Consider the following 13,587-nt stretch of genomic DNA (forward strand, 5'->3'; position numbering starts at 1 on the left):
ACTCCAGGAACACTGTTAAGGCGGTGGACCATCGGCATCCTGCATCTGAGTAAAGATCAGTGGGATTTTCTGGTCCGGTGTGGAGAGACCATGCTGTGAGGCCTCATGATCATCGGCCGCCAACTTAGATTTCCTGGCAGCTCGAGTCTAGTTCTTCTGCAGGGTATTGTCAGGCGAAGCTACTGGTAGCTAACTGTCTCCTCTCGTCTTCCGCCAACCTCTGGGCATATCACACAGCGGAGAAGGCAGTTCACGGGGCTGTTGGTCAAAATAAAAGTGCTATATTAACAAGTTCTCTGCCGCTAAAGCACAGAGGACCAGGAACTCACATCCGTCCTGTGACAGAGGACGTCTCGTTTATCCACCAATCACTTCCTGCCCAGGCAACACCCAACGCGTTTCATCAAGGACTCATCAGGGGCAGTTGACGATAACTACTTCCTGTGGCAATAAATTCCACAGTTTAATCACTCTTACTGTAAAGAACCCTTTCCTAAATAAATAGCTAAAACTTTTTTCCTCCATGCGCAGATCATGTCCCCTAGTCCTTTGTAAAAGCCTAGTGACAAAAAGCTTGTCCACCAAGCTTTTATATTGCCCTCTGTTATACAGCAGCAATACAAAGTATGTTAACCATTTGGAATTATATGGATTTCTGCACAAATTGGTCATAAAATGTGATCTGGCTTTCATCTAAGTCACAACAATAGACAATCACAGTCTGCTTAAAGTAATACCACACAAATAATTAAATGTTTCCATGTTTTAATTGAACACACCATGTAAACATTCACAGTGCAGATGGAAAAGGTCTGTGAACAACTAGACTAATGACATCTCCAAGAGCTAATTGGAGTAAGGTCTTAACCAGCTGGAGTTCAATCAATGAGATGAGATTGGAGGTGTTGGCTATAGCTGCCCTGTCCTATAAAAAATACACACCAGTTATTTTTTTATTTGCTTTTCCCAAGAAGCATTGCCTGATGTGAATGATGCCTCACTCGAAAGAGCTCTCAGAAGACCTACGATTAAGAATAGTTGACTTGCATAAATCTGGAAAGGGTTATAAAAGTATCTCCAAAAGCCTTGTTGTTCATCAGTCCATGGTAGGGCAAATTGTCTATAAATGAGAAAGTTCAGCAATGCTGCTACTCTCCCTAGGAGTGGTCGTCCTGTAAAGAAGACTGCAAGAGCACAGTGCTGAATGCTCAATGAGATGAAGAAAAATCCTAGAGTGTCAGCTAAAGACTTACAAAAGTCTCTGGCATATGTTAACATCCCTGTTAGCGAACATTTAATAGGTAAAACACTAAACACGAATAGAGTTCATGGGAGGATACCACAGAGGAAGCCACTGCTGTCCAAAAAAATCATTGCTGTACATTTAAAGTTTGCAAAAGAGTACCTGGATGTTCCACAGCTGTACTGGCAAAATATTCTGTTGACAGATTAAACCAAAGTTGAGTTGTTTGGAAGAAACACACAACACTATGTGTGGAGAAAAAGAGGAACAAGGAACAGCACACCGACATCAAAACCTCATCCCAATTATGAAGTATGGTGGCATCATGGTTTGAGGCTGCTTTGCTGCATCAGGGCCTAGACAGATTGCTATCATCGATGTAAAAATGAATTCCAAAGGTTATCTAGTTTATCAAGACATTTTGCAGGAGAACTTAAGGCCATCTGTCCACCAGCTGAAGCTCAGCAGAAGATGTTGCAACAGGACAATGAACCAAAGCATAGAAGTAAATCAACAACATAATGGCTTAAACAGAAGGAAATACGCCTTCTGGAGTGGCCCAGTCAGAGTCCTGACCTCAGCCCAATTGAGATGTTGTGGCATGACCTCAAGAAAGCGAATAACACCAGCCATCCCTAGAATATTGCTGGACTGAAATAATTCTGTAAAGAGCAGTGGTCAAGAATTACTCATTTGTGCACATCTGATCTGGAACTACAAGAACATTTGGATGAAGTTATTGTTGCCAAAGGAGGTTCAACCAGTTATTAAATCCAAGGGTTCACCAACGTTGTCCACCTGCACTGTGAATGTTTACATGGTGTGTTCAATAAAAACATGGAAACATTTAGTTGTTTGTGTAGTATTAGTTTAAGCAGACTGTGATTGTCTATTGTTGTGACTTGATGAAGATCAAACCACATTTTATAACCAATTTGTGCAGAAATCCATATAATTCCAAAGGGTTCACATACTTTTATTGCTACTGTATTCATGCATTAATTAGATCTCCTCTAAGGCATCTATTCTCCAGACTAAATAAGCCCAGTTTATCTAACGTTTCCTGGTAAGTGAGGCCTTCCATCCCTCTAGTCTTGTTGCTGGTCTCTGCACCTGCTCTAAAACTGCAATATCTTTTCTGTAATGTGGTGCCCAGAACTGAACTCCATATTCCAGATGCGGCCTTACTGGAGAGTCAAACAGGGGCAATATTATGCTAGCATCTCGAGTTTTTATTTCCCAAAATCTAATCAGCATATACAGACATAGTAATGACAAAACTTTTCAGGCCTCCACGTCCTTTGTCAAATGCCTTGCTTTGACAAAACTTATTAAACCTTAGGAAGTCAACTTGCAATAAAGCAAACGATTTAGATAGATTTTCTTGCTTGAGCAAGCTTTTTTAGATTTCCAAATGATACACACAGCAGTGTGGCTGTTGTGCTGGAGAAAATAAGGCAATGTGCTGCTCATGTACACATGTTTACATGCTATTTATTTTCTGTTGGTATAGCTGACAAATTATACATGTGTATCTACATTTTACATATACTGTTCTTCCATAGTAAATAAATCCTTTTCTACAGAGTTCAGGTGAGCAAGAAGTACATCTTGACAGGCACAATATGGCGCACATCTGAAGTACTGAAGTAAAAATCTAACAGTCCTACATTATCCTTTTACAAACAAATCTAATATTGCATTCAGAATGGATATTACTGTCACCGCTGACATCAATTCCTTGATAATCTAAAAGCTTCTGACGACAGCATGAGGGGATCTGAGATGTTTACTCAACAACAAATACAGTAATTCCTCTTTGCAAATGACTTTTAATACAAAACAGCTAGCAGTGATAAACAATTTATTAGTTAAATGTGCAGCATACAATCCTGAAAAGCAAAATCCCATACAATAGCTTTTGTGTGCCCATGAGACACACATCACACAAACTTGTTTACTTTCGCGAGGAAGGCTAGAGAAGATAATTCAGATCCTTATAAAGAAGAGGAAATTAAACTGCTGTGACATCAGATAGCAGGGTTGGGAACAGTGAGATTAAAAAAATGCTTTGAAATCAATATTTGAAATATAACACAAACACTACCAACATCAGATGTGTTTAACCTCCAATCACAGAATCCTATACATTTTATTCGTTATACTTTATTCCTCACCGTCTCTTCAGCCCCTACATTTATATATTCAACTATATACCTCTGAACTTCTCCTTTCACTTACAAAATCTCCCCAAAGTTTCAGAGACAATGTCATGCTGGCCTTGCTGGGGCACTTTTTTATAGTTCTTAAACTGAAGAAAGGAAACATCATGGGTGGTTTCCAATAGAATTATACTAGCTTCCGTCTTCTCTGCTCCTTTTTTTTTAGATGCGGAGAAGGCGTTCAACAGGGTAGACTGGAGGTTTATGAGGTTGAGCCTACAGAAATTCAGGGTTAGGGGCGATTTTATGAACGGAATTACCGGTAGATGTTTATATACTCATCCCTCCGCATTAGTATGTAACATGGGAGTTACCTCTTCTACCTTCCCAATAAAGAACGGGACTAGGCAGGGGTGCCCCCTCTCTCCCTTACTGTTTGCTCTATGTATTGAGCCTTTAGCAATCAGGATTCCCCAATTTCCAGAAATCTCGGGTATAACTGTCGGTAATGTAGTTTTTAACCACTTCCCGACCGCCTAACGCACAGAGGCGGCCGGGAAGTGGACCCCGCAAGGTCTGCCGTATAGACAAATGGCGGCGGTCCTTGTAGGGGCATGGGCGGAGCGATCGCGTCATCTGTGACGCGATCCTCCGCCTCCGCCTGGCGCCGCTCACCCGCCGCAACATCCCGCCGGCCATACGGAAGCGCCGGCGGGATGTTAACCCGACGATCGCCGCATACAAAGTGTATAATACACTTTGTAATGTTTACAAAGTGTATTATACAGGCTGCCTCCTGCCCTGGTGGTCCCAGTGTCCGAGGGACCACCAGGGCAGGCTGCAGCCACCCTAGTCTGCACCAAGCACACTGATTTCCCCCCCCCCTGCCCCAGATCGCCCACAGCACCCATCAGACCCCCCCCCTGCCCACCCCCCAGACCCCTGTTTGCACCCAATCACCCCCCTAATCACCCATCAATCACTCCCTGTCACTATCTGTCAACGCTATTTTTTTTATCCCCCCCTGCCCCCACTCCCTCCTGATCACCCCCCCACCCCTCAGATTCTCCCCAGACCCCCCCCCCCCAGACCCTCCTCCCCATGTACTGTTTGCATCTATCCCCCTAATCACCTGTCAATCACCTGTCAATCACCCATCAATCACCCCCTGTCACTGCCACCCATCAATCAGCCCCTGTCACTGCCACCCATCAATCAGCCCCTAACCTGCCCCTTGCGGGAAAACTGATCACCCACCCACACCAATAGATTGCCCGCAGATCCGACATCAGATCACCACCAAGCGCAGTGTTTACATCTATTCTCTCCTCTAAACACCCACTAATTACCCATCAATCACCCATCAATCACCCCCTATCACCACCTGTCACTGTTACCCATCAGATCAGACCCTAATCTGCCCCTTGCGGGCACCCAATCACCCGCCTACACGCTCAGATTGCCCTCAGACCCCCCCTTATCAATTCGCCAGTGCAATATTTACATCTGTTCTCCCCTGTAATAACCCACTGATTACCTGTCAATCACCTGTCAATCACCTATCAATCACCCATCAATCACCCCCTGTCACTGCCACCCATCAATCACCCCCTGTCACTGCCACCCATCAATCACCCGCTGTCACTGCCACCCATCAATCAGCCCCTAACCTGCCCCTTGCGGGCAATCTGATCACCCACCCACACCAATAGATCGCCCGCAGATCCGACGTCCGATCACCTCCCAAGTGCAGTGTTTACATCTGTTCTCTACCCTAAACACCCACTAATTACCCATCAATCACCCCCTGTCACTGCTACCTATCAGATTAGACCCCTATCTGCCCCTAGGGCACTCAATCACCCGCCCACACCCTCAGAATGCCCTCAGACCCCAGCCCTGATCACCTCGCCAGTGCATTGCTTGCATCTATTCCCCCCTCTGACAAAAAAATAAAAACTTCTACGAACTCACCATACTCCTAACGGAATACCTTGGGGTGTCTTCTTTCTAAAATGGGGTCATTAGTGGGGTTCCTATACTGCCCTGGCATTTTAGGGGCCCTAAACCGCGAGGAGTAGTCTTGAAACAAAAATGACCTGTGAAATCCTAAAGGTACTCATTGGACTTTGGACCCCTAGCGCAGGTAGGGTGCAAAAAAGTGCCACACATGTGGTATCGCTGTACTCGGGAGAAGTAGTATAATGTGTTTTGGGATGTATTTTTACACATACCCATGCTGGGTGGGAGAAATACCTCTGTAACTGACAATCTTTTGATTTTTTTACACACAATTGTCCATTTACAGAGTTATTTCTCCCACCCAGCATGGGTATGTGTAAAAATACACCCCAAAACACATTGTACTACTTCTCCTGAGTACGGCGATACCACATGTGTGGCACTTTTTTGCACCCTAACTGCGCTAAGGGGCCCAAAGTCCAATGAGTACCTTTAGGATTTCACAGGTCATTTTGAGAAATTTTGTTTCAAAACTACTCCTCACGGTTTAGGGCTCCTAAAATGCCAGGACAGTATAGGAACCCCACAAATGACTCCATTTTAGAAAGAAGACACCCCAAGGTATTCTGTTAGTAGTACGGTGAGTTCATAGAAGATTTTATTTTTTGTCACAAGTTAGCGGAAATTGATTTTTATTGGTTTTTTTCACAAAGTGTCATTTTCCGCTAACTTGTGACAAAAAATAAAATCTTCTATGAACTCACCGTACTGCTAACGGAATACCTTGGGGTGTCTTCTTTCTAAAATGGGGTCATGGGGAATTTCGTAATTACCTTTTTTTCGTAATTGCGATCCCTTACGTACTACAAACAAATCAGAATTTCATGTTTAACGTGCAAATTTGACCTTTCTCAAAATTGTGTTCCAGTCCAGAGGCTCCTGATACATTTAAAGCGACAGCATTTGCATTATCAGATATTGCAAGGCCCAAAACCAAGTGTCTCAGCATGCATGACCACTAAGTGCATCTTGACAAAGAGCACCTGTCTAAGAAGTGGCTGCATGTAAAGCCTCCTGATATATTTAAAGCAACAGCAGGTGCAGGGACTTTTGCATTATCAGATATTGCAAGGCCCAAAACCAAGTGTCTCAGCATGACAGCTAAGTGCACCATGGCAAAGAGCACCTATCAGAGGATGGTCAATGGCAAGTGATGTAAAAGTCTTAGTTGGGATCCACGCCAGGCCAGGAAGATAAACTCCACTTATAGCCTGCTCAATTTCTGTCCAATCTTTACGGGCGACTGTAGCCGCCCAATCTGTTACCCTGAGTAAGTGAGCAGCGTAATAATATAGCCTCAGATGAGGAAGCCCTGCACCCCCTAGATTGTATGGTAATGAGAGGATTTAATCCCTGATCCCAATTCTTTTATTTGCCCAAACAAATTTGTTGATGGCAATCTTTAAGTTTCTCAGGTATCCAGAAGGGATACAGGGGCGTAACTATGGGGGCTGCAACTACCACAGCTGCAGGGGGGTCCAGGGCCCGCCCAGGGCTGTTTTGGGGGGCAGAAGTGCCGTGTGTGTGGGGGGGGGGGGGAACGCTGCCACCCGATTGTGACCCCTAAGGTGTGGAACTGTCCGCGGCATCTAGTTCTTTCCCAGCAACCCGCAGCTCACCTCAGCCAGCCTGTGGGAGTCTTCCGGGAGGCAGAGCAGGGCTGCGGGAAGTTGGCTTCCGAAGCCCTGCACTAGAGACTATTTGTGTCTCCAGTACAGGGCTTCGGGCGCCATCTTCCCATAGCCCTGCTCTCTGCCTGTCAGCGCGGGAGATTTGTTGCAGGAGGATAGTCGGGAAGCTGTGAGCCAGATGCCAGCCAGGAGAGGAAACTTCTGCCAGGTTTGCTTTTATCAGAAGAAGGAAGAAAGGGCGCCGGCAAGAGGATGAAAAGGGCCCCGCCATAGACTCTAATGTAATTATCGTTAATATGGCAGAAAAAAAGGGTGCACGATGAATATGGTTCACAACATCAGAACATTAAAGGTTTTGAAGTATGTTAGAAGCTTGCAAAATTATAGTTTTTGTCATATTATTTAGTTTGTATGTACAGATTTTACGTTATCAACAATATTATCGTTTCTATGTGTAAAAGGGTGTTTCTGCAGGGGAGTGGTTAGGGTTAGGCACCATCAACTGGGGAGGGGGTGGTTAGGGTTAGGCAACACTGGGGGAGTGGTTAGTTTTAGACATCACCAGGGGAGAGTTCTGTGTGAGAGTAGGGTTGGGTTAAGCTGTATTGTTGAATTGCGTTACGGTTTTTAACCTTAATATATTTTCATAATCATCTTTCGACAGTTTTAAAACCATTTTTATCATTAATCAATTTCGTTAACAAGGTTTATCATTATTGAGATTTCGTTATCCTGCCGAGCCCTTTTATCCTGACGCCCTTTTTTTTTTTATGCACGCCTTTTACCACATGCTCTAATGTTTGTGAATTGACATTTTTTAGGTACTTCCCTAACTCACAAGTCTGCAATTTATCTCATTAGTTGGTAGTTTTAGTTTTCCATGTGAACTGACGTTTCACAAAATGTTCAGTAAAATTAGCGGTTTTCCGCTTTACCGAAATCGGTAATCCTTAGTGAGTTGAAGTCCATGGGAGAGCACTAATGATAATGCTACATACTGATAATAGTAAAATCATTTTTTTGTGGAGTTTACTCACAGACAGGCTATTTCACAGAAAAAAATGGACTTACTGCAGCAAGGAGAGTTAACTAAATAGGAACAGATTTCTTCCCCATTTTGAACTATTTTTGTTCCTTTTAGCCAGAATTTATAAATACAAATAAAACATTGGATGACAATAAATTGTCTATTTTGTCTTCAGAAAAAAAAAGTAATGATATCATGTATCATATGGAGTTTCTCACTGCGAGGAGTTTTGCATCAACAAACAAAAGCCCCCCAAAAATTAACAATAAAATGACACACTAATTAAAGAGAAGACAAATTGTTACAATCTTTTATAAATAATCTCCTATGTTAAAGGCTGTTTCTTTATGACGCAGTCTAATTTGATTTCTTACAGACGGTTCTAATAAAATTCTGCAGCCTATTGGTTACTAACCTCACTGCCAGGCTGATATTTGGAACTGTAGAGAGGAGAACTGGTTAATTATAGTTGCCATGGTAAAGGAAGCAGATGTGACAGTAACATTGGAGTCCAGTGTTTACATTCATAGATCTTTCTTTCATCTTTCCTCTCATTTCAAGAGCCACCTCAGATGCAGCAGCCAATAATCATGCCCAACAAAAACGCAGGTTTTCAAATGTAATTACAAGCTAATTTTCACAGCCAGCAGTTTGCCAACAGGGCAATTACAGCTTGGCTTAGTAATATGCTTTTAGCCTTTCTCAGTCACATAGCATTTAGGATATGTGCCCTCTTGGAAGTGCAGGGAGATAGAAAATCAATAATACAGAATGCTTCACAACACATAGCATCACGTTGAAGAGATACTTTGTTTTCCTAAATGTCAGTCATGTTTGTGTCATCTAAATTTACTGATAATTAGCAAATTGTGCTAGAACAGTACAGGGATATTTGGTTTTATTGGAAATACGATTATGTTCCCATTCAATAGCTTGTTCTAACAGCTGAAATTGTATTGCAACCTATTGTTTAAAGATTCACCAATTCATTTTTGGTTATCTCATGGATCCAGTTAGAACCCCTCCAACTAGGTTTGAGTCTATTGCACAGAAGTTTTTATAATTTTTATCATTTGAGGCCATTGGCGTAACAATAAAGGCTGAAGTCCCTGCACCCGCAGGGAGCCCTGGGGCCCCTCTATGGCCCGCTCAGGGCCGTTTTGGGGGGCCGGCGGGGTCACAGCATGAGGAGAGAGCATGGGCACACATCAGCGGGGAGGGGGGACAGTCCCCCACCTCCCTCACCTCGGGCTCTCCGCTCAGCAATCCCCTCCAGCATCTATCAGCAGCAGCAGGCAGGAACACATACCTTCATGCGTTCCACCGCTGGAGGTTCCTCTCTCTAAGTGTCTGACGCTACTTCCTGTTTAAACAGGAAGTAGCGTGAGGCACTTAGAGATCGGTGGATGGAGGTATGTGTTCCTGCCCGCCCTGCTGCTACTGATAGATGCTGGAGGGGAGCACTGGGGGAGAGCCCGAGGTGATGGAGGGGAGGGACTGTCCCCCCTCCCCGCTGATGTGTGGCCAAGCTCTCCCCTGATTCTGCAACCCCTTCTGCCCCAGAAAACGTCCCTGAGCGGGCCTGGGGGGGGCATCCAAATTGCAGGGGGGCCCAGTGATTTCTAGTTACGCCCCTGTTTCAGGCCTTTATGTGGCGCATTTAACTAAGTTTTAAATGGAACCCTCCTCTCCATATGTTTGTTACATATAGGGCAATTAAAAAAAAATACTTAAGGTGCTGTGGAAGGAAACATGAAGTGCTCCAAAATCTCCTGGTAGACTGCTGCATTGACTCTGGACTTAATGAAGCACAGTGGACCAACACCAGCAGATGACATGGCTCCCCAAATCCTGTGTTACAACTTCTTTCTATTCTATACTTCTCAGAGAGTACACCTCATTTGCATCTAATCCTCGTGCACAGTCTAGCCTGCGTGGCTCTGACACACTTATGGTTTCCAGGAAAAAGAGAGCATGACCAGCACCACAGTTTTCAACATCAATGATTTATTCCCATCCCATCCAGTGAATAATGGTAGCCGAGCAGCCAGAATAACAGTCAGGATGCTCTTGTGGTATAAGTAGCTCTTGCTAGCAGCAGCAGCAGCAGCAGTAGGCATACTCATGGTGAAGCTGTGTCTACATTGCAGCTAGTAAACACAGCGGACTGTCACCGGTTCAAACAGACAAACCATTCTTTATCGAGTGAAGGTAAAATGACTGACTATAGAGGTAAGTTACTGACTTGCACGGTAAACACCTCAAGAAATGTAAAGAAATTGCAATTCACCAAGATTAAATCATTTGGTAAATCAAGAAAAAGTGTTTGGTATTTATCTCCAGCTCTGACCAGCCGATAACTCACAATCTCCATGCAGAAAAGTTGTCAGATGTAACAGACAGCCAATAGGGAGAGCCAGACAGACAACAGGGAGAACCACAAAGCCTTGCTTCTCACCTTATTTGATCCAGTACTCTGGCAGGCGGGACTTCAGAATGGCAGAGCAGAAGGAGGCATTTAAAAAGGCTTTTCTCTATCCCTTTAGATATGCATATCTGCATACTGATATACAGAAGAGCTCTCCATGGTTAGCATAGATGCACAGGACAGAAGATAGAACCCCTCATACACAGACTTGTAGGAGAGGACTGATAGCTTGCTGCCTGACCTTCTCCACAGCTGGTGAGACTACCGAACAGGGTTTAGTGAATTGAAGCATGTTTTTTTCAGTATATTACTGAACTTCTACCACATGTGGGAAATATTAGTAAATTTGGAGAAAAAAGCATACAATACCAAATGCTGTATTTTATCGACCTAAATTATTTTACCAAACTGCCCTTAGTGAATTGAGGCCACTATCTCTACAGAGATTTCAGCTTTCATAATATAGTTTACAATTTTCAAATGTATTTATGTATAATAGGGCTGGTAATGTCTCTGGAAATTACTGTGTTGGGGTGGAAGCACATTTTGTTTAGATTTATTATATAACCTTCGAGTTGTGGTGCTGGCAATGGTTGCTTCGCATTCCATGAACAGCAAGAATGACAGACAAAGAAGAACTGGAACGTTTAAGACCAGACATGTCGCTGGAAGACAAGATCGCCAGACTCAGACTCTTATATTTCGGCCACGTGATGCGATCAAATTCCTTAGAGAAAGACCTAATGCTAGGACTGATCAGTGGCAAAAGGCGACAAGGCCGCCAGAGAACACGTTGGCTTGACACCATCAAAGCTGACACAGGATTGTGCGTAATAAGGCAACTGGTAGAAATGGTACAAGATCGGACAGCATGAAGAGAACTAACCCATAGAATCACCAAGAGTTGGATACGACTGATTGGATAACATCATCATCATTATATAACCAAGGAAATAACAAAAAAAATCTACAATTTTCAGCTATATAATGTATACGCAGCTCTTACCTGAATGACTCCTCCACCTTCTCCTTTATTGCCAGCTAGGAACTGCTCTGGCAATCCAATCATCTTCCCCAACCAATCCAACATTACAGTCTCCAGTTCTGTGCATGCTGGGCTTGAGGCCTGGAATTGTGAAAATTACAGAATATAAAGCTACTCGAAACAGAGATCATCTTTTCCCAGTCCTCTTAATCACTGTCAGAATTTTGATAGATCAATTAAATGATCGACAGTCCCTGAAATCAATTGTTTATCTGGTTGATACCTTAACCAATAAATATTAGAACATATTTTAACAGAAATCTGATTGAATATATATGATTATAACAATGTATTGTTCAACTAAGTGCAATGCTATGCAGCCATTGGTCAGGTGCTGCTTACTCCTCCAAATCCCCCTCAATACCTCAGTTTAGTGAAAATACCCATTTGTTTCTATGCTATTGAAACAAATGGGTATGACAATGTGACATGACAATATACACTAAATAAAAATTCTTCAGATGTCACAATATAATAATAATAATAATATTATATATTAAAAAAGTCTAATACTCAAACTTCTAGACTGTTTGCAAAGATTTATATACACTTTAGGATTACAGAGGTTAGACTTATTACAAATCATCTTGGCTAAAAACCTAACGTGTGCACAGGTGTCCTCCATTGTTGATGGCATTTTCTTTATAGTGATTTAAAGGATACCACAACTGACATGTGGCATAATGAGATAGACATGGGTATGTACAGTGCCTAGCACACAAATAACTATGCTGTGTTCCTTTTTTTCTTTCTCTGCCTGAAAGAGGTAAATATCAGGTATGTAAGTGGCTGACTCAGTCCTGACTCAGACAGGAAGTGACTACAGTGTGACCCTCACTGATAAGAATTCCCCCCTTTTTTATCTCTTAGAGATAAAAAAGGGGGAATTCTTATCAGTGAGGGTCACACTGTAGTCACTTCCTGTCTGAGTCAGGACTGAGTCAGCCACTTACATACCTGATATTTACCTCTTTCAGGCAGAGAAAGAAAAAAAGGAACACAGCATAGTTATTTGTGTGCTAGGCACTGTACATACCCATGTCTATCTCATTATGCCACATGTCAGTTGTGGTATCCTTTAACAGGACGGAGCAGTGTCCTCTGAATACTGTAGCTCCTGCGACAAATTCCTTCCCACAGCAAGGTGCTGTTTGCCACTGGCGTACCTAAGGAGCCATGGGCCCCATGGCAAGTTTTACATTGAGCCCCCTCAAGCACTCTACATATCGTGATGAGCAGATGCCTAGCTGTGTGAAACCCCCCATTTAAACCTAAGTTGCTAGACTGGCAACAACCTGTTTTCATCGCCTGCAGAAACAGTATGGGGAGTACACTAGAAACAGCCAAAAAAACCTAAAGTTTATACCTCCTTTTCCACTCAACAGGAATATCAGATTAAACCTTTTATTACGTGTTGTACACACTATGTAGTCTACCTAATATGGTGCACATACCGTCTTCAGTACAAAGGGCATACCACCAGACCACTGAGGAAGCGAAAAGCTGAGCACATATACAAGATTTCAAAGGGTCATGAGGACCACAGTGTGTCTGCACATTTTAACCATTAGCTGCAATCTACGCAGTATATCTACGCCACGCAGGAGTTCTGTTCCCATTCCAATCTCCTTGGGGTTGCAAATGAAAATTCCAAACTGATAAGAATAAATAATGCTGACGAGTAATTACTCTGTCTAGTAAGACTAGGGGAGGGCTGTTGCTTATTTTATGCTGCATTTTACTAATGTATATCTACTTCTGTGTGTATGTAACTATTGTGTGTACAGCTCTTTGGGGCTCTGACACATAACAGAGATAAAAATAATGTGGTACCTGTTTAGGCGGTAGAATCCGGTATTCTATTCTGCATTTACGCTCTGCTCTGTGGACAGGGGTGTCCCATTAGGGAAAGTTATCATTTAGTTTGTGATGAAATTGATTTTTAATTTGTTTTATATTATGCGTTATGTATTTGCTTAATTTGTACATTAAGATGTATTGATTTATGTATATTTATTTTGCACTAGTG

The 13,587-nt window shown here is 42.9% G+C and overlaps 1 protein-coding gene across 2 annotated transcripts in view; it reads right to left on the bottom strand.

The window, feature by feature from the left end:
* The window catches only part of DDC (dopa decarboxylase), a 203,312-nt gene that overhangs the window by 156,456 nt on the left and 33,269 nt on the right, over nucleotides 1-13,587 (bottom strand). For both annotated transcript variants that reach the window (XM_068234545.1, XM_068234546.1), the window contains exon 4: nucleotides 11,520-11,639. In XM_068234545.1, the coding sequence (XP_068090646.1) occupies nucleotides 11,520-11,639 (120 nt within the window). The remainder of the gene's footprint in view (nucleotides 1-11,519; nucleotides 11,640-13,587) is intronic.

This window comes from Hyperolius riggenbachi, chromosome 5 (genome assembly GCF_040937935.1).
Source record: "Hyperolius riggenbachi isolate aHypRig1 chromosome 5, aHypRig1.pri, whole genome shotgun sequence".
Lineage (NCBI taxonomy): Eukaryota > Metazoa > Chordata > Amphibia > Anura > Hyperoliidae > Hyperolius > Hyperolius riggenbachi.